This window comes from Vipera ursinii, assembly GCF_947247035.1.
Source record: "Vipera ursinii genome assembly, chromosome: 2".
In the NCBI taxonomy this organism is placed as follows: domain Eukaryota; kingdom Metazoa; phylum Chordata; class Lepidosauria; order Squamata; family Viperidae; genus Vipera; species Vipera ursinii.
In genome coordinates this window covers 47,673,348-47,699,068 of record NC_139513.1, presented here as the reverse complement: position 1 = coordinate 47,699,068, position 25,721 = coordinate 47,673,348, and the positions used below count along the sequence as shown (strand labels likewise).

Here is a 25,721-nt window from a genome sequence, read left to right as displayed (position 1 = left end):
CATCATACTTGCCAAAATAAGATTGGCCCCCACTTTGACACTCTTTTGAAACCTTTAAGACATACTATAGCTTTGCCAATGAGCCAGGGGATACCAGGGTGATATGGAGCCCATCAAGTGGTTGGTTTGATTGCTGTTACCAGGGGGACGGTGATTTATTGGGGTTTGTATTGAGCTTTTATTCTTGTAAGTTGCTTGGAGTCACTTTGACTTAGATAGCAGCAATAGCAATAGCCCTTAGAGTTATGTACCACTTCACAGTGCTTTCCAGCCCTCTCTAAGTGGTTTACAGAGTCAGCCTGGTGCCCCCAACAACTTGGGTCCTCATTTTACTGACCTCGGAAGGATGGAAGGCTGAGTCAACCATGAGCCTGGTGAGATTCAAACTGCCAAATTGCAGGCAGCCAGCCGTCAGTACTGCATGGTAACCACTGTGCCACCACGGCTCATAAGTGGCCATATACATTTTCTAAATAAATCAATAAAAGATGAAATCATCCCAAGTAGCTCAGTTTATGTCCAGGAAGTTTCAGGAGCTGGCTCCTCTTATATCAGCCTCTTTGCTCCCTAAGAACTGATGGAAAGTCTTTCCTTTGGGCTCGTCATACGTGTTTAGCACACAACAGAAAGAGACGTTTAATGTCTTCCCCACTTGGAAGAGGTTTCTCAGTGTTGGCATTCAAAGCTGAACTTCCCTGACTTAGGAGGTCACATTTACACCATCTCAGTGGCTTTTCTGCCAACAAGTGACTTTCCTCCAAAGGCAGCACAACTGTTAGAAAATATAATGTGCTGCTTCTGACTGCTTTATAATTTGCATAAGGAAATTTTTTGTTTGATTTTTTGTTTTGTTTTTATACATTTTAATTTGGGTATTATTTTAAATACTGGAAAGCTGCCCTGAGTAATCCTTAAAGCATTTGATAGGAAAAAATAGAAATCTTTTTAAGTATGCATGGAATGTACGTATATATGAACATATAAACAAACAGCCTTAGTATATGGCTTAAAAGCAAGCTTTTACCTTAACCTATGCTCTAACAGTTATTGGAAATCTAGAGGAGATTGGCAGACAACTATCAAGTCCAGACTTGTAGGCTAGACTGGGGAGTTGAAAAAACAACAACTTGGAACAGGAATAGCCAAATGCTTCTGTATCGTTGCCAAGAAAGTTGCACTAAAGTCATCAAGAGTTGAGCTCAGATTGAAGGAGGCTTTAATTTTATCTTCCATATTACTGTATTGGAGCAGGGCAGAAAAAGAGTTCCCTTGGCCAAACTAGAAAGCTAAGAATTTTGGGTTGCTTAAATTTAAGCATTAATAGAATTCTATTCCTCACTTTGGGAACCCAGTCTATTTTGCTTCTTCAGCAACAATAATTACTTGTTATTTACATAGGTAAAGGTAAAGGTAAAGGTTCCCCCGCACATGCGTGCTAGTCGTTTCCAACTCTAGGGGCCGGTGCTCATCTCCGTTTCATAGCCGAAGAGCCAGCGCTTGTCCGAGGACGTCTCCGTGGTCATGTGGCCGGCATGACTAGATGCCAAAGGCGCACGGAACGCTGTTACCTTCCCACCGTAGTGGTCCCTATTTTTCTACTTGCATTTTTACGTGCTTTCGAACTGCTAGGTTGGCAGAAGCTGCGACAAGTAACAGGCGCTCACTCTGTTACGCGGCACTCGGGATTCGACCCGCCAAACTGCCGACCTTCTGATCGACAAGCTCAGCGTCCTAACCCACTGAGCTACTGCGTCCCTTGTTATTTACATATACAGTAGTTAACTGATAAATTTTGACTAGGAACCGCCCAGAGATGGTTATAAAACGGGTGGCTATACAAATGTTTTAAACAAATGAATTAGAAAATCCTGGTCTTACTTCAAGCATTACCCTTGAAATTCCTTATCTATCAAAAAAAAAAAGAACATTGTGTAGAATTTATGTGATGCCCTACACTGGGGTTAAAATCCAGAAGATAGCAAGGGCTTCATTAAGGATGTTTTGAAATGTAAAACCCATTTCATCAAAAACAAGAACTATTTTGTCTGTAGCTTTAGACGGCTGTTCAGCAATAACATAACTTTGTGCTATAAAATGTTGGCACTTCTCACAAAATTCCAGCATTGTTCTGATAGATAAAGAGTATCCGAATGAGAAGTATAAACAAGTCTAAGAAAATGATGGAAAGTTTAATACAGTGTTGATTTCTAGTAAGAATTTCAAAGGTTTTAAAAAATTACAAAAATATAAGGATCCCTGTAGAATTGGGCTGGAATTTATAAATCAGATTATACATTGATATAGTAATAAAAATGTATAAATGAATGCCAATAAAAATACACACAGCCTTAAATGTCTAAATGAATGCATGAGACAAGTCTCAAAATGCTTAATGTTGTTTTCTTAGAATGCAAAAACTCTTCAGTGGAAGCATTTAGCTGTACAATTACTTTTTAAATGAAGTAAGGCTTTCCACTGATGTTTGTAGAATACTAAGTAAAGTTTTAAATCTCCTAGAAAGTAAACACCCGCAGATACATATTTACTTGAGGGATGATTTTGTAGTCAAAATTATTTCATCATGCCATGATGGTATTCACAAACACTTTTAATAAAAGCCTCTGCCACTAGTAAGTTTTTATTTTCTGAGGTGATGCAGCCTTTCCTAAAACTGAGCTGCTGCTATAACAACATGTAATGTAGACTAAGAAAAATATGTTTCTCCAAACCAACCAGCAAGCAAGCCCAAACCTCTCTTTGTGCTCTGGGGAAGAGCAATGCCAAAACCTAATGCAGCAGATTACAATCATGTATTTCCTATCTGTCTCTCTGCTCATAGCTTTTCTATTTGAATAAAATGTATATTGTAGTTTTTTCTGGATTCCTTTCTCTCCATAGGTCTTGAATACATAATTCTTCTATCCTTTTTGATAACGCTTTAGGTAGTATTGTTTCCTCCTTTTCTCCCTTGCTTATGGCTTTTGTCGTCCAAAGTCGCATCTGCTATTGCATTAAAGTCTCCCATTATACAAAGATTTTGGTCATTTAAGTCCAGTATTTTCTTGTGTAGTTGCGTCTCTCTGCTCATAGCTTTTAAATCACATTGGGAGAATTCTGGGAGATGAAGTCCACATATATTAAAGTTGCTGAGGTTGAAATACTGATTTAAATGACAAGGGGGAAAAAAGAATCCTCTTATAGACTGCTGTTTTTGGAAATGGCTATTTTGAAAGTGGTACCTAACTCAGGGGTAGGCAACCTTGGCTCTTTTATGACTCGTGGACTTCTGGGAGTTGACACTCCCAGAAGATCAAAAAGCAGTTCAGATGATCTCTGTATTATTTCCATCTACCAAAGTGCTTCAGGGATACTCTCTCTCTCTCTCTCTCTCTCTTTCTCTCTCTCTCCCTCTCCCTCTCCCTCTCTCTCCCTCTCTCTCTCTCTCTCTCTCTCTCTCTCTTCCATTCATTTTATATGCCTGCCCACAATGTGACTCTAAGTGGGTACAATAGCAATAATAAAATAGCAATATAAAATATCTATGATTAAAAGAATTAATATTAGGTTTAGAAAGCTAAGAGAAAGATATTACAAACAGTGGAAACTCTCCATCATCTCACCGTTCCCTTAAGATTCCCTGGCCTATTAACACAGCAAAGTTTTGACGGAGTTGAGGAAGTTTGATAGGGATGAGGTCAATCTCACACTGGAGGAGGGGGGGGGTTGATGTTTCACAGGGTGGGTTCAAGGCAGAAGAGGACCCATAACATTCCTCTTCTGCCAGACCTGAGCAGGAAAAGGCAGTCCTCCAAATAACCAGGCTCTGTGCCAGGAAGGGATTTTATAGAATGTCTAAGGCTGAACTCTACAATATTTTTGCTTTGTTTATTTCAGCACCTCTTCTAGCAGTCACTTCATGTCTAATACGTCTGCTGTTGGATTTTTACCATTTGTACTGGCAGCATTATTGTCTTCATTGTTCATGACTAATATGTTTGTGAACTAATTAGGCTTAAACTTTGGGTGCAATTACATGTATCTAAAAGAATTTGGTAGCAGCTCTGTAGCATACCTGAATCCACATACCTTCTGTATTCCCTAAACTAAAGCTATTTGCGGTCTTTGTATCTACCCCTGTTCACCATCTTTCAATAAAGTAAGATTTGATAGGATTTTATGTATTTCATATTTGAATATCCATGCTACATCCATTAATTACGGTATATACTTTAAAAAGAAAAAAGCATTTCCCCCAAACTCTGAAACACTGTGTTGAGGACTTACCAAGTCCTGCCCTTTTGATAGATGGCCCAATGTGCCATTGGTTGAAGCTGCTTCCTTACTTGCTGGAGTATTTTTATCAGATGGATTTCCTTCTTCTTTGGTAGCTCCCCCTTGACCCAGCAGTGCAACTTCTCCAACTCCAAGAGCATTGTCTTTATACTGCTTAATAAATTCTTCCATCAACTTGATTTCATTCTCCGAAAGGCCCCGACAATGGGAAGGGTCCTGATCATAAAGAGGAAGTTGCCTCATCAACCTTCTACGACGGTAAAAAGCACCTTCTGTGCCAGCCACGGGTTGCATTTCCTTTGAAATCAAACTCATATATTGGGTTGCCTGAAGAAATTGGAGAAATACAAATTCAGGATAAAGAGGCACACAATTACAGCCTTGAAAAAGCAGAGCAAGCCTTTACCCTCTAGGGCTGAGTGCAAAGTCATTGCATCTCTGCTGTGGTTTGAGCAGCCATTTTCTGTTCAGCAGCCCAAATACCTGGAGTTTCTTCCCTTCTGTCCAACCGCCGGGACATTACGTTCACGCGTATTCAGAACAGAAACAATAGGAGGGTGGTTTTTTATGAAGACAACTGGGTTAACAATGCAGTTAATACTTTCAGCATAAATATTCTAACATCTAGACATAATAAAACATGCAACAGGTAGTCCTCGACCACAACTGACCCCGAAATTTGCATTGCTAAGCAGGACAGTTACTAAGTGAATTTTGGTCCATTTTACCATCTTTCTTGCCACAGTTGATAGATGAATCACTGTAGCTGTTAAGTTAGTATCACAGTTGTTAAGTGAATCTTGACTTTGCTTGGCAGAAGGTCACAAAGGGTCACATGACCATGGGGATGTTGCAATGATCCTACATGTGAAAAAGTCATAAGCCCTCCTTTTTTTTCAGTGCTGCTATAACTTGAAACCGTCACTAAATAAATGGTTGTAAGAGGAACCACCTGTATAATGAATATTATATACTGAGTCTAGGTATTTGGGCAAGTGAAGGTAAAAGAAGGCTTGGCATATCCTTTGTTACCTTGCCACAAGGAATCAAATACTTTGATACAGATCCCGTTAGGAAAATGTTGAATAAGACCGAATTTCCTCTTTTCAACTAAAGCAGAGGTAGAATCATGGAATGAGTTGGATTCAGATGCAGGGACCACAGAATCTGGGAAACCAAGCTTTGGCTACCAGGAAACTTAAGCTAACTGTTTCCATGAGAGTGAATTTTATATTTATAATCAAACTCAAATATTTAAATTTTAATAAGCTTTTTAGTGGCTGTTTACCAAAAGCAATCAAAACCTGTATGTTTGATGTGGTCTGCATGTGTCATATTTTTCTGGAATGAAATAGAAACATGGACCACAACCATTTTTAAGGCTACTTCTCTTGCTATTCTCCATCTGAGGGTAACATACCATTCTCCTGCCAGTTGTTGAAAATGCAAATAGTTTGGCTCTGCCTTAGCATGACATTCTACAAAGACAACACATTTTTGAAAGGCCCAGTACTAAAAAAAAAATGGGGAAAAAATAGTAAAAATTTCAGTCTCTCTGACTTTTTTTTGAATCTCTAGTGTCTAGCAAATATTAATTATGAGCCTGGGGACATGCTTCCTATTTATGATAGATTACTTTCGAATGGTTGCCAACATTTAGCTGGCTAAAAGCCATTAAAAAGCAAGTTTGCTGTAATAGTTAATCACCAGCTGCCCTGCCTTGTAAATTCCCTGTGGTGCACAAATAATACTGGTGAGATATTAATGGTTATCACTTAATACTCAGAATTCTGGGAAATGAAGTCCCAGCACATCTGAAGAGGGTTAAATTAGAAAAGGCTACTTCATCTTTGCTTCTCCAGCACCTTCCTTTTTTTAATGCAAATTAATGGAAAAACTTGATGGCTACCAACAATAAAGGACAATTATTATTTTTAATTCAAGTACTTAGTCCAATGCTATAAGAGAAACAGATATTAATATTTGATTTGGATACTCTTTTTCTATCGCAACAAGAACAGTTTATCAGTAAACATGAATTATTTAGTTGGTTATTTATAGTGCCACCTATCTTACCTAAGTGACTTTGGATGGCTTACATAATTAAAACAATAATTAGGAATAAAGCAAAATAAATCCCATTTAAACCAATTAAAGCAGTTAATTAAAAAAAATAAATTACTAACAGTGCAACCAACCAGCATCGCTGGATCTCCAAGTCTTAAGAGACTTCCTGAGGGCCAGCAACATTTAGGTTAATCTAATCTCATGTATATGTTTGGTGTATGTGCATGTGTGTGCAAGTCTGAAACCTGATTGAAAGGGGTCCAGATAATCTGCTTCATCCAGGATTCTTTGAAGCTGTTGCATGACCACCTTTTCAACAACCTTCCCTAAAATGGGAAGGCTGGATATTGGATCAAAGTTGCTGAATACAGCTGGAGCCAGTGAGGGCTTCTGGAGGTATATGTGAACCACTGCTTCCTTGAGAGGCAGAGGAACAACCCCACCTCAAAGCTAGGATCCATCTGAATGTCATCTCCTAGGAGGCCTTTATCAACCGGGAGGGGCATGGATCTAAACACCATGAACAGATGGCTAAATGCAGAGTCATGAGGACCGGTCCATTTTATCAGGCCCAACAGTCCTCCCAGATAACAAACAAGGCAATGCTCCATGAATGTCCATAGGACTTGCACCAAGACTGGTGTCCAATTGAGAGTGAATACAAGCAATTTTATCAAATAGAAGCCCTGCTTTTTCTTCTGTGTGAACCTATAGATGAACCTCTTTATCCAAGGTGACTGAAATAATGGTGAAGAGATATTGACGTTTTGCCACCCTTACTGTCACAAAGTAGACTTGTTTAGTCAAGTTCTCTCCTTGTTGAACACCAGCATTGTTCTAACTGTCTTATAACCCTTTTCATTTCCCTCATTTTCTGGGAATTGTGAGATCCATGGAAAAGAAAAAGCTGCAGTGGCATGAACTAATCTAAAGCCACGGCCACCCTCCCATTCCAGAGTGGGTATCAACTAACCTTGGCTGCACCATGTTACAGACCATCAGAAACAACCCCCACTTTTCTTGGAATCCATCTGTGTCCATCAGTTGCTGAGGGTGGAACAATTGAAAAGGTCCCACCTCTCTGCCATGAGGTGCAGTGCCAGACAATCTCATGGCTATCAGAGAGTAGCCTGACCATATCAGCAGAGCCACAGATAGCTCCCCTAATCCTACATGATCTTACCTTCACTTGAACAAGAGAACCAGATCAGGTGTGTGACCACTGTCATGAGTCAGGCCCTAAATGACCCAGGGCAGGTCCATGGTGGTCATGAACTGTTCAGTAGCCTTAGACCAGGGGTCTTCAAACTTGGCCCTTTTATGACTTGTGGACTTAAACTCCCAGAATTCCTTACCAGGCACTCTCACTGAGTCCACAAGTCCACAAGTCATAAAAGGGCCAAGTTTGAAGACCCCTGCCTTAGACCTACAGAAGCCAGACTAAAGTCTTCTAGAACCATAAGCCTGAGAAACTCTATGGGCAACCCAGAAGTGGTGTCAAGGAGCTCAGAGAAGTCGCTATGTAGCAGGAAGGTTACTAGCACCAATCTCAACTGATCCCTAGAGTCCAACTTAATAAATTATGTTTCACATCTGGTGACCTGTGGAATAATATCTCTGAGAACCATACAAGATGGTAACCCTATTGCTAATCTCGAATCTTGATTGATGCCACACCTGAAACCCAGCTACATTTATAAGAGGAAAACATCCCTTTCTGAACCAAGTGAGACATCAGTAGTACATGCCAAGTCAGCCCTCATCTGTGATGAAATTACAGATGAGAGACATCTTATTATAGTGTGTCCTGGCATTCAGTAGCTACAACTGAATGACACTGCAGATTAATTCACAGAGATAACAGGGTAATTAATTCTAAATTAACATTTAGGAGAAACTGTTGTTGGCACAGCTGATGGATCAGGATTGAAAAAACAGGGACATTTCTGTTTTTGCAGTGCAAATTATTCAGAGGCAGCCAGTTGGCCAGCCACTGTTTTTAGAAGAAAGGCTTCCAGATGTATTAATTCAATTTATTTCCATCTTGCTCAGCATCTGTCAATGAACTATAGAAAGATTTTTTTAATATAAACCAGTACTTGCTTGAGGTTTCACTATATGTGGATTTCAAGCCTTTAAACCAGAGACCTGCTGCCCAAATATCAGTACAATATGCACACTATATAGCTACATCAACAAAAATAATTGTGGAAGAGTTCAACATGGATAAGGAAGCAATTTTTGTTCACTATATCTGGTAAGTTAATAGGAAAGAGTGATGGATTTCAATGCAGAAAACCTGAATCTACCAGCTTAGAGCAGGGATGGGCAATTAATTTTTCTAGGGGCCACATGAGAAACTAGGACTGTTATGGAAGGATGAACCAATGTTGCCTGATTTGATGTCCTCAGTCACCTCAATTCCTCAGGCTGCTCCAGGAGAGGGGTGAGCATTGCACAAGTGCAGAAAAGTGCTTTCTCTTTTCTCCTTCCTGTGGCTGCCAGCTGACTGAAGGAACATAGAGCTACTGTGCAGAACTGGACTCAATTTATCTTCTTCTCCTGCCCCTGGGGTGAACTTACTTGCATTTGATTTCTAATTTCCAACTGACCTCATGTGAGCCAGACACTGAGGGCCAAAGAGTCAGATGTAGCCAGGTCTTGCTTAGAGAGAAGTTAAGGCACCAGGCTGGAAACAAGGAGAATATGAGTTCTATCCGTAGGTATAAATCAGCTGGGTGACCTTCAGCCACTTTCTCTCAGCCCTAGAGTATGGAAGCAATGGCAAGTCACTTCCCAGACAATATTGCTAAGAAAATTACAGGAACTGGTCCAGGAAGTAATCAGGAATCGACACTGAATGGAAGGAGCCATACACACACACACACACACACACACACACACACACACACACACACGGGAATAGCTTAAAGCAGGGGTACCAAACCCCCGGTCCATGGATTAGTTCCAGGCTGCAGCATGCCAACAACCAGGCTGCACAAACAAGCAAAGCCCCATCCTCGAGATGCAGGCAGCACACAAAACCATGCCCCCTCTGGTCCTCTGGCTTAAAGCATTGTTGGAGGCCTTTGATAAGAAATACTTGTTCACAGTAGGAGTGCAGGGAGCACTTTCAGGGCCACACCCAGCATAGTAATGAAAGAAAGCCAAATTAGGGAGATTTCTCCCCTTCCCCCCACACCTGTGGTATCTGACCTTGATGCTGACAATAAAATTGAGGGACTTGTCCCTGTTTGGCACAGCATCTGCCACAAGCTTAGAAGACACACTTTCTCTGACACACAGCAGGGGTTATATCCAAGATAGTACCAGCACACCATCCACTGCCTCCATGATACACGAGGCATGCTATTCAGCTTTAAAACAATATTGTAATAAAAATCCCACAATTTCTTTCGTGCTTTTGATAAAATGTTTAAAAAGTGTTCCCATGCAACTCAGTACTATCTGTGCATAAACACTGAGTGTTTTTTCCAGCAGTTTCAAGTACAATTGAAACTGTATGGTTCTGCATGTAACTGTATGTGTTGCGTATTCAGTTCTTTAGTGAGATGTTTAAGTTCAGTTCTTTAAGTGAGATGTTTCAAACAGGAACTGGTTTATTCAGAAGTTAACAGGAACAGTAGCAAAGCAATAGCTGCTGCGCAGCTATTTATGCAGTTGGCCACTAGTCGGCAGCCAATAGGTTTGAAGGAGGCATTCCCCACCTCAACCTACGGCTCCGCCCTTATAGATAGCCACTCTGGCCCAGACAGTAACCGTTACCCCATACATACAATAAGGAGCAGCAGTTAACAAATACATGTGAAATTAACCCAGCATCCAAGCCAATACATTACAGTATGGAACAAAACTTTTGAGGTTTAGTATGAAAACGATATGCCTGACTCCTGTACAATTCCGCTATAAATAAAGGCTCTAGAATAAATAAAAAAAATACTACTATAGTTAGATTTAGTTTTAAAATTTTGAAATTTTGGAGAAACTGCATACATATTTAGACTGGGTTCACAGAAAATGAAAACCATGACGATTTGAGTGCTTTCAGGTTATCATGGTGTGCAAGTCCAGCCATGGTACTTTTTAAACTATGGTTCAGAGTCAGCAGGTTCTGTACGTCTGTCCAGTTACATGCTAAGGCTTAGTGTGATTGTGACTATGGGCAAAAGCTTTTCCATTGTTGTTTAATCAGAAGATTATACTAATGAAAATTTATTTTTAATGACAATTTGATCCTTACTAGCTCTATAGTTTACAATGTGCACTACACCAATGTAGAAAGCCAATTGCCTGTTAGCTAGTATGGTTATGAAGCTTATGAAGATGTTGGGCACTATAATTTAGCAATATCTGGATATTTTCACTCCTGCCCTACAGGTTTGGAAAATGTTGTGAGGTTCACAGGGACTGATAGCTACATAGGAATGATCTCCCAGAATGTTCTGCAATAATTAGAAATTCTGGAAGTAGTCAAGTTAATTTGGATAAGGCCTCCACAAATCTGGACAAAGTTTTCTCTAAACTATGAAGGCCACAAATAACTAATTGTGTGTTGTTAACTGCCTCAGTAGGAAACTTTTAAACAGATGTTGGCAAATCAAACACATCATTCCTGAATGAAACTCACTACAACAAATTATAATCTAGCCATTTTAGGTTGTGTGAAATCCTATAGCCTGCAAGCAAATGCACATGCACACCACACACTATTTCCATTGAAGACTTACCTTCCCATCAAAATCTAACACTAATACAAATCATTCCTAGCAGGCTCATTGTGCTATTTGATACTTTTAGCAACGAGGAATGAGGAATAAACACTCATTGGGGCAATAAATACTTTATCTCTTTCCTTCACTAGAGGAAGGAATCATCATACCAAGCAAAATATTTAGTCTTTCCTTTCAATATTTAGTCAAACGTAATATTGTAATCCATATTTGAATAGTGAATGTCTATTTTCTGCCAATTAGAAAATGTTATAAACGTATTTTAATTGGAATACTTATAAAGCATGTTTCACTAAAATGCTGTTTAGGAAGTTTTCTTTATGTAAGATTTCTATGTAATCAACTATTAAATAGGCTAGACCAGAATTTTTCACACTTTTTTTTAAGCCATGGAATCTTTTAGCGAAAAGACAAAAATTCCTGAGTTGCCTCATCAAGAGACAAAACTTTAGCAATTGAAAATTGGAAAGGTTTGAGTAAACTTTTTAAATGTTTGCTCTCAGTTTCTCATAGAATCCCACCAAGTTCTTGCACTACTCAGAATTCCATGAAACAATTTGAAAAACCCTGGGCTATATGACAAAAACAACATATTATAACTCCTAAGACCAATTATTTGATCCAAGTACAGTAGCTACAACTTGGAAAAGGGATGTCTGTTGATTTTTATACTAAGTTGCATCGCACTTGAATCCTACTGAAAATATGGAACATAAAACATATTTTTCTTCTTAAACGTTGGCTTCCTCATGCATGAACAAACAGTTCTCTTTTATTGAATATATTTTTCTTCAGCTACTCTTGGAATATCAATTACTTGACTTGTAACACAGTTCATACAGAAACCTTATAGTTTATCTACTCTTGTCACTTTCACTTTGGCTGCACAATATATTACAGATCTTGTACAGATTTTTATTTCCAAGTATTATACTTGCAAATGTATTCTAACGCTGATTTATTACCTTTAAATCTATGTGCTGTAGGCTGAATTCCTGCACAGATTTAGTTGACTTTGTGCACCATAAAATATAGGATTTACTTTTGAATATACTCATATTGCACTGCTTTGCTAGATACTCAAACCAAGAGCTACTTTACAGGTTGTAAAATCATTCTATGGTGAAAACAAATTTCTGTGCTATACTAATTCATTACGCAATACCTTTCACTGAAAGGTTGTAGACAAGAATGACAAAAAGGCAAAAAATGATACCTGAAAAGTAAACTACTGTAGTCACTTTTTGGGTTGTTTGTTTTAATGTCCCTGTCATTTAGACAGCAATTTTTATAAATACAACCTTTGTTTCCTAATTTATGCCTGTTTATTTTGTGTTTACATTCTCAATACTGCCTTCCTTAGACATATTAATTACTACCTAGGGCAGTCTTTCCCATCCTGGTGCCTTCCAGATGTTCAACTACATTCCCATATTTCCTAGCCAGAATATTTATGAGATGGAACTTATAAGAGTCATGCTCCAACACATCTGGAGAACATTCAGTAGCAAAAGGCAGCTTCTCTCTTAATAATTAAAAAGGATTTCTAGTAAATTGTCTTATGACATAGAAAGGAATACTTGTCCTGTTAAGCTCCCCTTTGATGGTATGGAAGACAGAGAGCTTCCTGGTCTGATGCACTTCAAACGAGTTGGATGTTAATTCTCACGCTCCCAAGCCACGAATAAAAATCCAAAATACTGTAACTGAAAGACAGCAGGTTGGGAATACTGGAAAAAAAATCGTCTTCCTCCCACCTCCATTTTTTCATTGCCATGAAATTTTAAAAAATGTTATTTTCTGCTCTGTTAAAAACCAAGACGTATGCTACCTTCTTACGAAATATTACTATAGCTAACATAATTCAATGAAACCTTGAGAATGAAAAGTTTCATCAATGTACATAACAACTGCAGCGTTACTTGATTGTTGAAGTTCACTCACATGAGATTTGCAACATAAAAACCAATCTCCTCCCCAAATCAGTCTATTCAACAATGAATCTACTATTACAAGGGGAGAAAGATATGAGAAAAATGTTTATAATAAGCAGGAGACAATTAAAATTCTCACAAAATGCTGATGCACAGAAATGCATTCTAGAGATACAGAGACTTTATGGAAGTCTTTCAAAAAACCATTCCAACAGCTACTGGGAATACACTTTTCCAAATGGTCAGAAAGTGAGTTGCATCTGGAAGATTGAGTTTAGGCTTGGTAGTGAAGAATGAAAACTAAGGTGGTCAGGTCTGATATAAATATAAAGGCAGTAACCTATATAATTTGCAAAAGATTTGTTTGCTACCAGAAAGAAAGGAAGGAAATGAAGCAGTAATTGAATATGTAACAGATATGTAATGTTGCTTTGGCACTCTGTAGTGGCCAATATAGCATTTTGAAAAGTGATGGTTTCAGTAGTACATACAGACCAGTTTCCAATGAATTCTAAATCCTCTCTTTTTAATTTCAAAAGAAAGCCTTGTAGCTAAATGACATGAGTCTCATTATTGTAAACAGACAGCTTTTGTGCTTGACAACAACTATTTTGCTTTTTAATTTTATTCTGAATCAGACACATGCTTTTATGCTTTTTAGAAAATATACATAATCAGACCTGAAAATGCACACCAGAATTATGCCAGTCAATATTTCAAGTAGATAACAAAAGCTGAAGCCTTGCATTAAACTTTCCAATTGTCTCTAATTGTATCACCACTACTCTATTTAAATTGGATGCCCACAAATAAGTATACAGGCATTTAAGCTCATTACTCCAAGGTACAAAGAATTGTTTTCTGTTGTTTTGTATCAACATTGTACATATAGTTTCATGACCTATGGTATGAATAAGACAAGATCAATATTATTAAACAGGTAATAAGACAATTATGAATGTTCTACAGTATTGTCAAATGACTTAATATTCATATATTTCTACTTATTTCATGTAGTACAGAGCCCCCCCTCCCCCCTGAATTACATTAGTTAAATCTTGGACTAATTTCACAATGCAATCTCATCCTTTTTTTCCTTCAAGTGTAATGGAAATACTTGGGATGGGGACATGCTACCAGAGGCTGACAGATATCTCAAGAATCCCAGTTTCATTCCTTTCCAGTGACAATGAACTTGCAGAGTTGAGATGAACTGTAATTTTATAAGGTCATCCAAAGCAACTCTAGAATAATCTTTCTTATATAAGTTTATTTATTTATTTATATTAATATTTCTATACCGCCCTTCTCCCGAAGGACTCAGGGCGGTGTACAGGGCAAGAATAAAACATAAAGTTACAAAAATTAAAAAGTTATTAAATACATGCCCATAAAAAACAATAAATAGATTAATAAAACCCCCAATAAAATGATAATAAAAACCCCTGCAATCCCACCCTCAGGCCAGGCCGGCTTGTTTGAACAGGTATGTTTTCAGATCGCGGCGAAAGGAGCGAAGATCCGGCGCCGTCCGGAGCTCAACCGGTAGCTGGTTCCAAAGCTCCGGAGCGCCCACAGAGAAAGATCTCCCCCTGGGGGCCACCAGTCTACATTCTCTGACCGGTGGCACCCTGAGGAGGCCCTCTCTGTGGGAGCGCACAGGGCGAAGGGAAGTTGACGCCGGCAGCAGGTGTTCCCTAAGGTATTCCGGCCCCCTGCCATGTAGGGCTTTAAATACCATAACTAGTACCTTGAATCTCACCCGGAAGACAACTGGCAGCCAATGCAGCTCACGGAGCAGAGGTGTAACATGGGAGTATCGGGAAACTCCCAACACAACTCTCGCGTCTGCATTCTGTGCCAGTTGGAGCTTCCGGGTGGTCCTCAAGGGCAGCCCCATGTAGAGAGCGTTGCAGTAGTCTAGTCGTGAGGTCACGAGCGCGTGAGTGACCGTGCATAGATCATCCCGGCTTAGATAGGGACGCAACTGGCGCACCAGGCGAACCTGGGTGAAAGCCCCCCTAGTCACAGCTCCTATATGGTCTTCCAGAGTGAGCCGTGAATCTAGGAGGACTCCCAAGTTGCGAGCCCTATCTACGGGGGGTAATAATTCGTTGATGTTCTGTGATTGTCATCACTCTATATTGGTACTACAGCCCCTTGATATTACCCACCTAAAAAAACTGGTCATGGATAGGTTGTGTCTCCTTACCTCAAACTGGTGACTAAACAAAATATCATACTTTACTTCTAAATCACATTGTTCATTCAAGCAAAAAAGTCATAAAAACCACAGCTGTTTTAAGAGCCCAAGGAAGCTAAGTCCCCACTGTTCCTTCTCCTTTGAGATAGGACATTTTGAAATCCAAAATATAAATTTAAAGTAGGCCAATCCATGTAGTTTGCTAGATTTGGATTTTAGACTTCATTTTTTATTGCTTAAAGAAGCTGTTTGATAAGGAGTCCTGAATGGTCCAATAGACCTGCTTTGAAATGGTATTCACCCTAGGTGTACCAGCTTTCCCTTGTAGGAAACAAGAATCAGTCACAAATATCTTCCTGTAGTGGTCAATTTAATATAATAATATTAATATAAAAATGCTGTAAAAATATAACAGAAAGATGGAGGCTATGGAAAGAGGCAGTGGAATTTAGTAAGCATAGTTCTATAGCTATTGCACTCTAATAATTGGGAGAAAAGTTATCAGCCTTAGCATAATTTCCACTTTGTGGGTGTAATTCTCATAAAGGCATAAAGGTGACCAGGCTTGCACTGTGCTGTGTAATTTACAGACTGTAAATATAATACTAAGCATTTTCCTTGTTCTACAAATTACAAGGCACTGGTTACTTGATATCACTGCAGTAGGTGTTTATCTTTGTTCCAGTCTATTGCTGCTTACTGTGAGCACAATGGGCTTTGTAATAATAAAGGCCAAGTACTGCCATTTTAGAGTTATTTAATCTAGTCAGCACAATATGATGTGTAATATAATCCCTCTTTTAGTTCCTTAGGAAGGCTTTAGGCAGACGTAAGGGCAAGTTCAGACTTAATTTGCATCAACACAAGGTTAAAATCTATGGTTCAACTTATTTGTGTGAAAGTGGAGGAAAAAGAGTTTTTGTACTTTTTAGTGTTTGTGTTTGGATGAAGAAAATAAATAAAAAATAAACCACTGACTCCAGTTTTCATATAAATATAACTCTGTAAGTAAACATATTAACTGGTGTTTTCAAACAGGTGAACAATCTGCATGAATCATTTTTTCTTCAGAAAACTATGTGGCCAACTGTTTTTACTTTTTTATTTTTAGCATTATTCTTCAATAACAAGTTTAATTTACTGTAAGTTTATATTGTCTAAAGAAGCTTTCCTAAAGAATAGGGAAATTTACCACACTCAACTATGTTTGGTTTTACTTGGCTTTAGTGATATTAATAATGCATTCCTTTGGAAAAACTATTTAATTTCAAAGCAAACATATTTGGGTCTTTGAAAAGTCCTAATTATATGATACTAAATACCATTTTTCTTCCAAAATGGCCATGTTTGCATAACAAATTTGGCTTGGTTATTGAATTAACCCAATTCCTAGGCTTGTATAATATACTGGATCTTAAGGAAGCAAGCTGGATTCACTTAACATTCCAAGCAAAAGGAACCAAGGAAAAAGAAGAAAAGGAACTAAGGTTTAGCATGTAGCACAAATGCAGCTGCGAGGCGTTCAGTTTGACTCGGTTTAGCTGGTTAAGGGTGTCGTGTGAATGAAACTTCATCAACCATACAAATTTAGCCTGTTGGGAAAGGCAGAGCCAATGTTAGCTTTTCTTTTTTTGTGACCTTCCGAAATTTGGTGGAGAAACAGAAAAATGCAGGGAGCTCTTTGATGGCCAATGAAGGGATGGGCTAGGGTAGGGGTAGGCAACCTTGGCTCTTTTATGACTCATGGACGAGTTGAAGTCCATGAGTCATAAAAGAGCCGAGGTTGTCTACCCCTGGGCTAGGGGCCTCAGGAAGCCCCAGAGAACAGTGCCTCCCTATTTGCCTTCTGGCACCATCTCTTTGAATCGACTGCCTAGTGGCTATGCAACCTTGTTCTTTACTAACCCGTTACTCTATCTGAAAGGCATCACATTCTCTTCCCAGCCTTGAGCACATTTTCTTACCAGTTTCTGAGTCAATCCAGGTGGAGCCCATTCATACGTAACAGTGTCAAAAGTTGGATCTTTCCGAGATACTATAGGATTAGTGATAATCATGCGGTTCCTTTTATAGATGCGGATTCCATCGCCTCCTTTTACCCGAGCAGTGAGTGAAGAATATTTTGAATCAGCAAGCAAGCGGCCAATTTTCCGATCATCTTCTGCATCAGAGCTCAGGCTGTGATCTTCCTGGCTGCATTTGCATGACTTGCATATTTTCCTGTGGGAGACAAATGAGGTCATATTTTGATATAAGCCCTCACAGGTATGTGCTCTTTTGGTGGCTCAAGGGTGAACCTTAGAATAAACAGCCAAGGTTATAAATCAAAATGGATTATGACATAGAACAAAAGATCTTTCTGGTCAAATGCTATCCAGAAGAAAAAATCTGTAATGAGGATGAACAGAATTTGCAATGGTGTAGAACATAAGACTATAAAAAGCCACACTGTCGAAGCCTTGGAGAAAGAGCCTTCAATGACCGAAGCTCTGAGATTTACACAATGGAAAGCATTCAGTGATTAAAGTTCAATACCTATATTAAACACTCAGTGGCACACAGGAAATATGGAAATGTAGAATTTTGTAGCATTCTAATTAAGTAAATAAAATGGGTGAGTTTCTTGTTTCCAATTATAAAAACAGATTGGTATGAATGGGCCCTTCTTGCAGTCTTAATGCGTACATCAGAGCATGCCAGCAGGGGAATTCTGGGAGTTGAAGTCCACACATCTTAAAATTAAGGTTGATAAACATTGGCCTACACAGAATCCTATGCTTTCAGCTATAACATTAATAAAAGCAAATGGGGCTTAAGTGGAGTGTCCACATAGTGAACATTCCAGTATTAAAATGCTATACAAATCAGGTCAATGGAAGTGTGAGAAATAACAAAGGTATAGAATTGTATTCATCATAAAGCAACAGGATATGTATTTTTGTTTTTTTGCAGCTGTCACCAGTTAAGGCACTATTCCTAGTCCCTAAAATTGGCTGCCAAGGGTTGCCCAGTAGTACGTAGGGCTACTTCTGGATCTGTTTTGGCTTTGAAGAATACCTGGCAAAAATGTATTCACTCAAGTTGTCAGAGTTTATATTTTTCAACAGTACGAGCAAGATATCCAAATCCTAACAGGTGAATGGCAAAACCTAAATAAAGCCAAAGAAAAGTGCTTGATGCTGATTTCTAAAATAGGGAAGGTTACTTTGGGCCACAGCTAAAAATTTGGAGGCAAAACACAGTGATTCAACACTGATTTTTTTCATTGAGAGAAATAGTATGTATACTGAGCCTCTGCTAGGTTCATCATGTTTTTCCATTAATTATCCCCCCCAAATTAAATGTCATCTTTGCATTTCACTGCCATACCCTTTGCAGTACTCAGAAATCAATTTTTATTTTTCTTATATAGCCAGCAGCTGCAAAAGGTAGCTTGTATCAAAGCTCACAGTTCAACGAAAATATCTGACAAGTAAAACTTGACCAGACTAGTGCTGGTAAGAAATAGATATACAGCCAAACAATACAGAATATTGTGCAGTGTGTAAAATAGTTTGTGATGCAACAAATGGGATGCCTACTTAGGAATGAGAAAAACAAAAAGCATTATTTAAAACATAAACCCCATTTAATTTATATAGGTCAAAGCCCCAACTCTTGAATTCAGGTTTTTTTTTTTTACTTCCTGAATAATTAAATCTGTTGCTTTCAACCTGCATTTTTAGTGTGAGATAGCTAATGCCTCATAAAGAAGCAATGTGATGTCTATGTTTCTAAAAGAACCAAGATTTCGTTCATTAATACTTTATCCCAATTTCAGTTTACATGAACAATTATCATATTTTATTCAATTTTTATGTAAATAGGGGAATGGTGGACCTGTTAAGGTACAGAATGACTCCTCAGCTCTAAATAGTTCTAGATTTAGATCTATCACAATACAGGCAGGGCTCATTTGAGAACATTCATGTTAAATATTTTATAGCAAGTGGCAGCTTCTGGCTGATTCTGTCTGAACTTGAAAGCTAAATAGCCTGGGGAAATTCTGGGAACTGAAATGTATACATCTTATAGATCTACACACAAGTTGCTGAAATTGAGAAACACTTATCCAGAGAATACTTAATTTGCTAATTTGGCTTATTTACTGCTAAATCAGCAAATACTCCCAGGTGTTTACAGCTATGAACAACTAAGGATACTACCAATAACCCTACAACAGAAAAAAAATAAGGAAGGAAGAAACACTTAGCATAACAGCAACAATGTTTCTCAAAGACCTAACAAAGGTCTTCAGTCTTAACCATTGTCTGAAAATCACCAATGATGGTGATGATCTAATTTTAGGGGAGAAGCTATTACACAGGTGTGGGCCACCATAGAAAATCATTGCCTCTGGGCACTATTCCACTAAACTTGCATAAACTATGGATTTGAAATACATCCCAGAGAGGACATGGTTTGATTTTATGTGAAAAAAGATACTCCTGGAATTAGGCTAGTCTGAAATAATCTGGTTTTCCCCTCTAATTTTTGAGACCCAGAAGAAATAGCATCTTATTTTGTTTAGCTTGGTATGCTGTGTGAACACAACCACTGTTTCATGGGAACTTGGATAATTACAGCATACTCAGTATATATTTTTTAAAAAATCATAGCTTATCAGAATGTATTAACCCAAAGAATATCAGTGATAAGAGTTTCCTGGTTCTATTAGGGATTGTTGAATTTTCTTAACAGCTGTGTATTTTTATTTGTTGTAGTTGTGATTGTAACTGTGTTAACTTTTACTTTAAATATAGTTCATTACCCAGATGCGATGGACAGCTGGCTACATAATTTGATTGATTGATTGATTGATTGATTGAGTATGCTTTAGAATGGAAGGGCTGTGTGTCCATTTTAGTTTCTGTTTTGTCTACTATGGCTTTCCAGGAAACCTAGTTGTAGACCACAGAATTATATCATCCCAAAAATAGTTAAGAAGCTATTAATTCTATCTCAAGCCTTGGGCAGAGTTATTTGCAACTCTAATTATCATATATATAAAATATTCATTGACCTCTCAGATACCCTGTAGCAAAATGTGTGGCCAATAAATTAGACAGACAGACAGACAGACATACTTTTGGGAGAACTGACTCTATACCTAGGTGCTGAATGTTATTGTTCTAATCTACTCTGAGCTATGAGCATCTCAAAATAAAGTGTTTGAGAGTAAAACATATATTAAGCAGCAACAAATTTACAGAATACTCAGCATGCATTTGAGAAACTGAGATCCGCACAATGTTTTATAATCTTTTCAAAATTAGAAAGAGAGAAGACCATAACTTTTCAGATTTTGTACCTGGCAGTTCATTTAATTAACAGATGGTAATATCATTAAAGGGACGTGGTGGCTCAGTGGGTTAGGACGCTGAGCTTGTCGATCAGAAGGTCAGCAGTTTGGCGGGTCGAATCCCGAGTGCCGCGTAGCAGAGTGAGCGCCTGTTACTCGTCCCAGCTTCTGCCACCTAGCAGTTTGAAAGCACGTAAAAATGCAAGTAGAAAAATAGGTGGGAAGGTAACAGCGTTCCGTGCGCCTTTGGTGTCTAGTCATGCCGGCCACATGACCACAGAGACGTCCTCGGACAAGCGCTGGCTCTTCGGCTTTGAAACGGAGATGAGCACCGGCCCCTAGAGTCGGAAACGACTAGCACGCATGTGCGGGGGAACCTTTACCTTTTTACCTAATATCATTAAACATTATTTTGGGTTCATTATAACCATAACATTAGTGCTGCTGAATATGTGTTTTGCTATGGGAAGAATAATGTATTGGCAGTACAGCTAGCTGCATATGGAATCAACATGTCCAATGATTCCAATCTAGATTTTAGTTTCTTTAGAAGCTTTACTGAAACCATATTTTAGTACATATGGTTGGGAATGGGAATAATTTTATATGAAATGAAGCTCATCTTTTTTTCAATAATGGGCTCACAGGGAAGAAATTCAAATTTTAGGGTATTTTTTCATGATTTCTTGTCAGTTATAACTGAAATCTGGAGGAATCTGTATCCGAATAACTCTCACGGATAAAGAAGAATCATGATTCACATTGGATGAAAGGTTTTTTAAAATTTTATTAAAGATTATGCTAAACAGATAAAAGTAATAAAACTATGTAATACAGAAAAACTACAAAAAAAGGAAAGAAAGAGGCCACTTGCAAATTTTCAAATTATTCCCGTGGGAGTGAAGGCTTCAGGGAATGTGACATTTTTAAAGATGACATCACCGCTGAAAGCCTGGCATCCTTTGACAGAACTATCTGAGCTCCTACCCACAATTGGAAATGCCAGAAGTCAGAGATACACAATTATATAAGCCAGCCTTTTGACAAAGAATGTAACAACTCAAGTGCAGTGAATGAAAAATTAGCAGCATAATGCTACTTATCTAGAAAATTGACAAAGGGCACAATGCAGTTTCGTAGCCCTGCTACATTGATCTGGAGTTTAATATACTGGGGGAAAAAACCTATACTAGTTCCAGTCTGGTATACAGTGTATTAAAGTTAATAAGTCCATTAGTGGGGGAAAGTGGCAAGAAGGTGACAAGCAACAGGGAGAAAGCAGAACTATTTAAATCATTTTTTGCATCTGTCTTTACACAAAGGGGGGAAAAACAGTCCAACCTATCAAAAACAGTGCCATAAAAAACAGAATAGAAACACAAGTTAAGATAGGCAAGAAAACGGTAAGTGAGCACCTGTCCAGCCTAGATGAGTTCAAATCATCAGGACCAGATGGATTACACCCCAAGGTTCCCAAGGAACTGGCAGATGTGATCTCAGAACCACTGAACTATATTTTTCAAAGATCCTGGAGCACTGGGAACTACTAGAGGACTGGAAAAGAGCTGATGTAGTTCCCATCTTCAAAGAAGGGAAAAAAATAGATCCAGGAAACTACAGACCTATCAGCCTGACCTCAATACCTGGGAAGATTCTGGAAAAGATAATCAAACAATAAATCAGTGAACACCTAGAGGCAAACAAAGTCATTCCAAAAAGCCAACATGGATTTGTCAAAAACAGATCATGCCAGACAAATCTTATTGCATTCTTTGACCAAGTGACAAACTTAATGAACTAGAGGAATGCTGTGGATATAATTTACTTGGACTTCAGTAAGGCATTTGATAAAGTAGATCACAACCTACTGCTTGATAAGATAGAAAAATGTAGGTTAGACAGCATCACCAACAGATGGATCCGTAGCTGACTGACCAGCCATACTACGTGTGTGGTTCTCAATGGAACTGCATCTACATGGAGGGAAGTGTGTAGTGCGGTGCCCCAGTGCTCTGTTCTGGGCCCAGTGCTCTTCAACATCTTCATCAATGATTTGGACGAGGGGATAGATGGGGAACTCATCAAATTTGCAGATGACAAAAAGCTCGTAGGAATAGCCAACACACCAGAAGACAGGCTTAAGATACAGGAGTATCTGGACAGACATGAACACTGGGCAGTATCTAACGAAATGAAATTCAGTGGTGAAAAAAGTAAGGTACTACATTTAGGCAGGAAAAACCAAATGGTACCTTGCTCAATAGTAGTAACTAGGAGAGGGATCTTGGAGTCCTAGTGGACAATCACTTAAATATGAGCCAGCAGTGTACTGCAGCTGCCAAAAGAATCAACACAGTGCTAGGCTGCATTAACAGAGGGATAGAATCAAGATCACGTGAAGTATTAATACCACTTTATAATGCCTTGGTAAGGCCACACTTGGAATACTGCATTCGGTTTTGGTCACCACGATGTAAAAAAGATGTTGAGAAAGAGTACAGAGAAGAGCAACAAAGATGATTAGGGGACTGGAGGCTAAAACATATAAGGAACGGTTGCTGGAATTGGGTATGTCTAGTTTAATGAAGAGAAGGACGAGGGGGGACATTATAGCAGTGTTCCAATATCTCAGGGGCTGCCACAAAGAAGAGGGAGTCAAGCTATTCTTGAAAGTGCCTGAAGGCAGGACAAGAAGCAATGGATGGAAACTAATCAAGGAGAGAAGCAACCTAGAACTAAGGAGAAACTTCCTGGCAGAACAATTAACCAGTGGAAAAACCTGCCTCCAGAAGCAGTGAATTCTCCAACACTGGAGGTTTTTAAGAAGAGACTGGACAGCCATTTGTCTGAAATGGTATAGGGTTTCCTGCCTGAGGAGCATGTTGGACTAGATGACCTCTAAGGTCCCTTCCAACTTCTTCTTATTATTATTATTATTATTATTATTATTATTATTATTATTATTATTATTATTATTATTATTATTATTATTATTATTGCAATGAAAGGTCATATCTCTAAATAAAGTGTGATTGTAGATGTTTCCATTATCTGAATGGTGAAAGTAAAAGATTTCAATGCAAATTTGCATCTTGAATAGGGGCTGTTTTATTCTATTTCAGTGACTGAGAATAAAGACAGATGGATTATTGCCAGTTTTACAAGGAAATTTACACATACACTGTCTATATTGCTTCTAATAGGAGTTTTTTAAAAACTAGAGATTCTACTAGGCACTTATTGGTAATATGTGTCGAAGTATATTTCTCTAGTTTTGACTTAATGGAAGTGAAATCCAGTAGATTTGAATGTAGGCATGCATGATCTCAACTGTAGACATGGTATTCATATGTTCTTAATGTTTATATTATAACATGTCATGTTCTGCATTTGTGAGCAGGATGAAGACATTTAAGACATGCAATGTAGGGTGAATTCAATCATCCAATTCAAAATTTTAGAAAAGTAATGAATTAACCAGCCAAATTTTGACACCACTATTTTTACATTGCAAATCCATCTACCTACAAAAGCATTGAGATTACTAAAGCAAATTTGATAGAAAAGGAAAAGGCAAGCCAACAATACCCCTTTCTTTGATAGTAATGTATTCCACTAGTATTCTTGCTAACTTATAATCAGGAGTCACCTTTTTCAACTTTTAAATATTATCATAAAACATGCAGCTCACTCTATCAAATGCACATCCTTTTAATAAAATGTATTAGAGGGAAATGATTGTTGTCACAACAGACTAATACAAATCTCATCCCACAGTTTCTATCCTAAAGAGCAAATGATATTTGTTCATTTACAGTTGCCTTGAACACAAACTAAATGAGGACAGAAAATAAGAGCAAAAGTAGTAAAAATCTTTACCTCCAAGAATGTGGTTCAAAACCAGCACACTTTTCTCTGCATTTCAAACAAGGCACACCTCTTCCTGATGGTTGATGGGTAATTGAGACCTAAAGAGAAGAATATTTTTAAATTTATCTTTATTCACTTATACTAGGCTTAATACACATTACTACTAATACACACACAATATTAAAAACATAATGGAAAGAGCAGCTGTAACTGGTCTGCTGAAGAGCAAGTTTAATTCAACATAACTAATCAGAGGTAGGCTCCATCCAGTATGGTGCTCTGAACTAGCAGGACATATTTTTGTTTTGCTAGACCAGACATGTCAAACACAAGGCCCGGGGGCCAGATCCGGCCCGTGAAGTGGTTTCATGCGGCCCGCGAAGCCATCCTGGAAACAGTGAGGGAACGGCCCCCACTGCTTTTGCCTTGGCCCAGAGACCCTCCTCCTGCCAGAGACCCTCAGTTCTGTCCCACTCCTGCCCAGGCCCCCATAGGCACCCTTGATGTGAACAATATAGAGCTGGCCATGCCCACCCAGTAGGCCATATGCACTTTAGCCATGCCCACCCAGTAGGCCACGCCCACCCAGGCCACACCCACCTGGCCCCCTGAGGGCAACCGCAATGCTGATGCAGCTCTCAATGAAATTGAGTTTGACACCTCTGTGCTAGACAAACGAATGGCTTGATAGATATACAGCAGGTCTCTGTAGCTACTTCACTCCTGGATGAGAAAAGGGGTGGCATGGAATCATCCTGAAGCTTCTTGGACAACATTTTTTGGCTTGGGGAAGGTGTGTGTGTGAATATTTAGTGAATTTCTTCTCCCTGGTAAGTTTGCCAAAGAAGAGGATTCACATCATGGCCGCCCAACCGATGTTGTCCAAAGATGCCTCTATTTTAACTTCATGCTTTGCAATGTTTTTTTCTTTTCTTTCCTTTTTACTTTTTACATGTTAATTGCTCGCTGTGTGATGGAATTTAAATACTTTCCCTCCTCATGGAGGCTAATCGATTTAATAACCCCAGAGGAGTATATTGAAATAAGGAGTACCTTTTCTGTATAGAAAAGACAAACGGCAACAAGGTGGGTTTTTTTTCAAATTACTGAGAAAATAAGTTACTGATTTAACTATACTGAACTTCCACCAAAAAGACTGTATACAGTTATTGACTTTGAAAAAAACTTTATAACTTTATTCTATTTCTTATGCACTCTGCATTCAATTTGCAGCTTTCTACGTTAAAAGCTTAGAAACCTCC

General features: G+C 38.6%; 1 protein-coding gene across 1 annotated transcript in view; it reads right to left on the bottom strand.

Annotated features, from left to right (window-relative positions):
- LMCD1 (LIM and cysteine rich domains 1) overlaps positions 1-25,721 on the bottom strand; it is an 87,133-nt gene that overhangs the window by 15,164 nt on the left and 46,248 nt on the right. The window contains exons 2-4 of the mRNA XM_083355198.1: positions 24,469-24,557; positions 17,213-17,468; positions 4,285-4,620 (exon numbers count right to left, since the gene is read on the bottom strand). Coding sequence (XP_083211324.1) covers positions 4,285-4,620; positions 17,213-17,468; positions 24,469-24,557 — 681 coding nt within the window. The remainder of the gene's footprint in view (positions 1-4,284; positions 4,621-17,212; positions 17,469-24,468; positions 24,558-25,721) is intronic.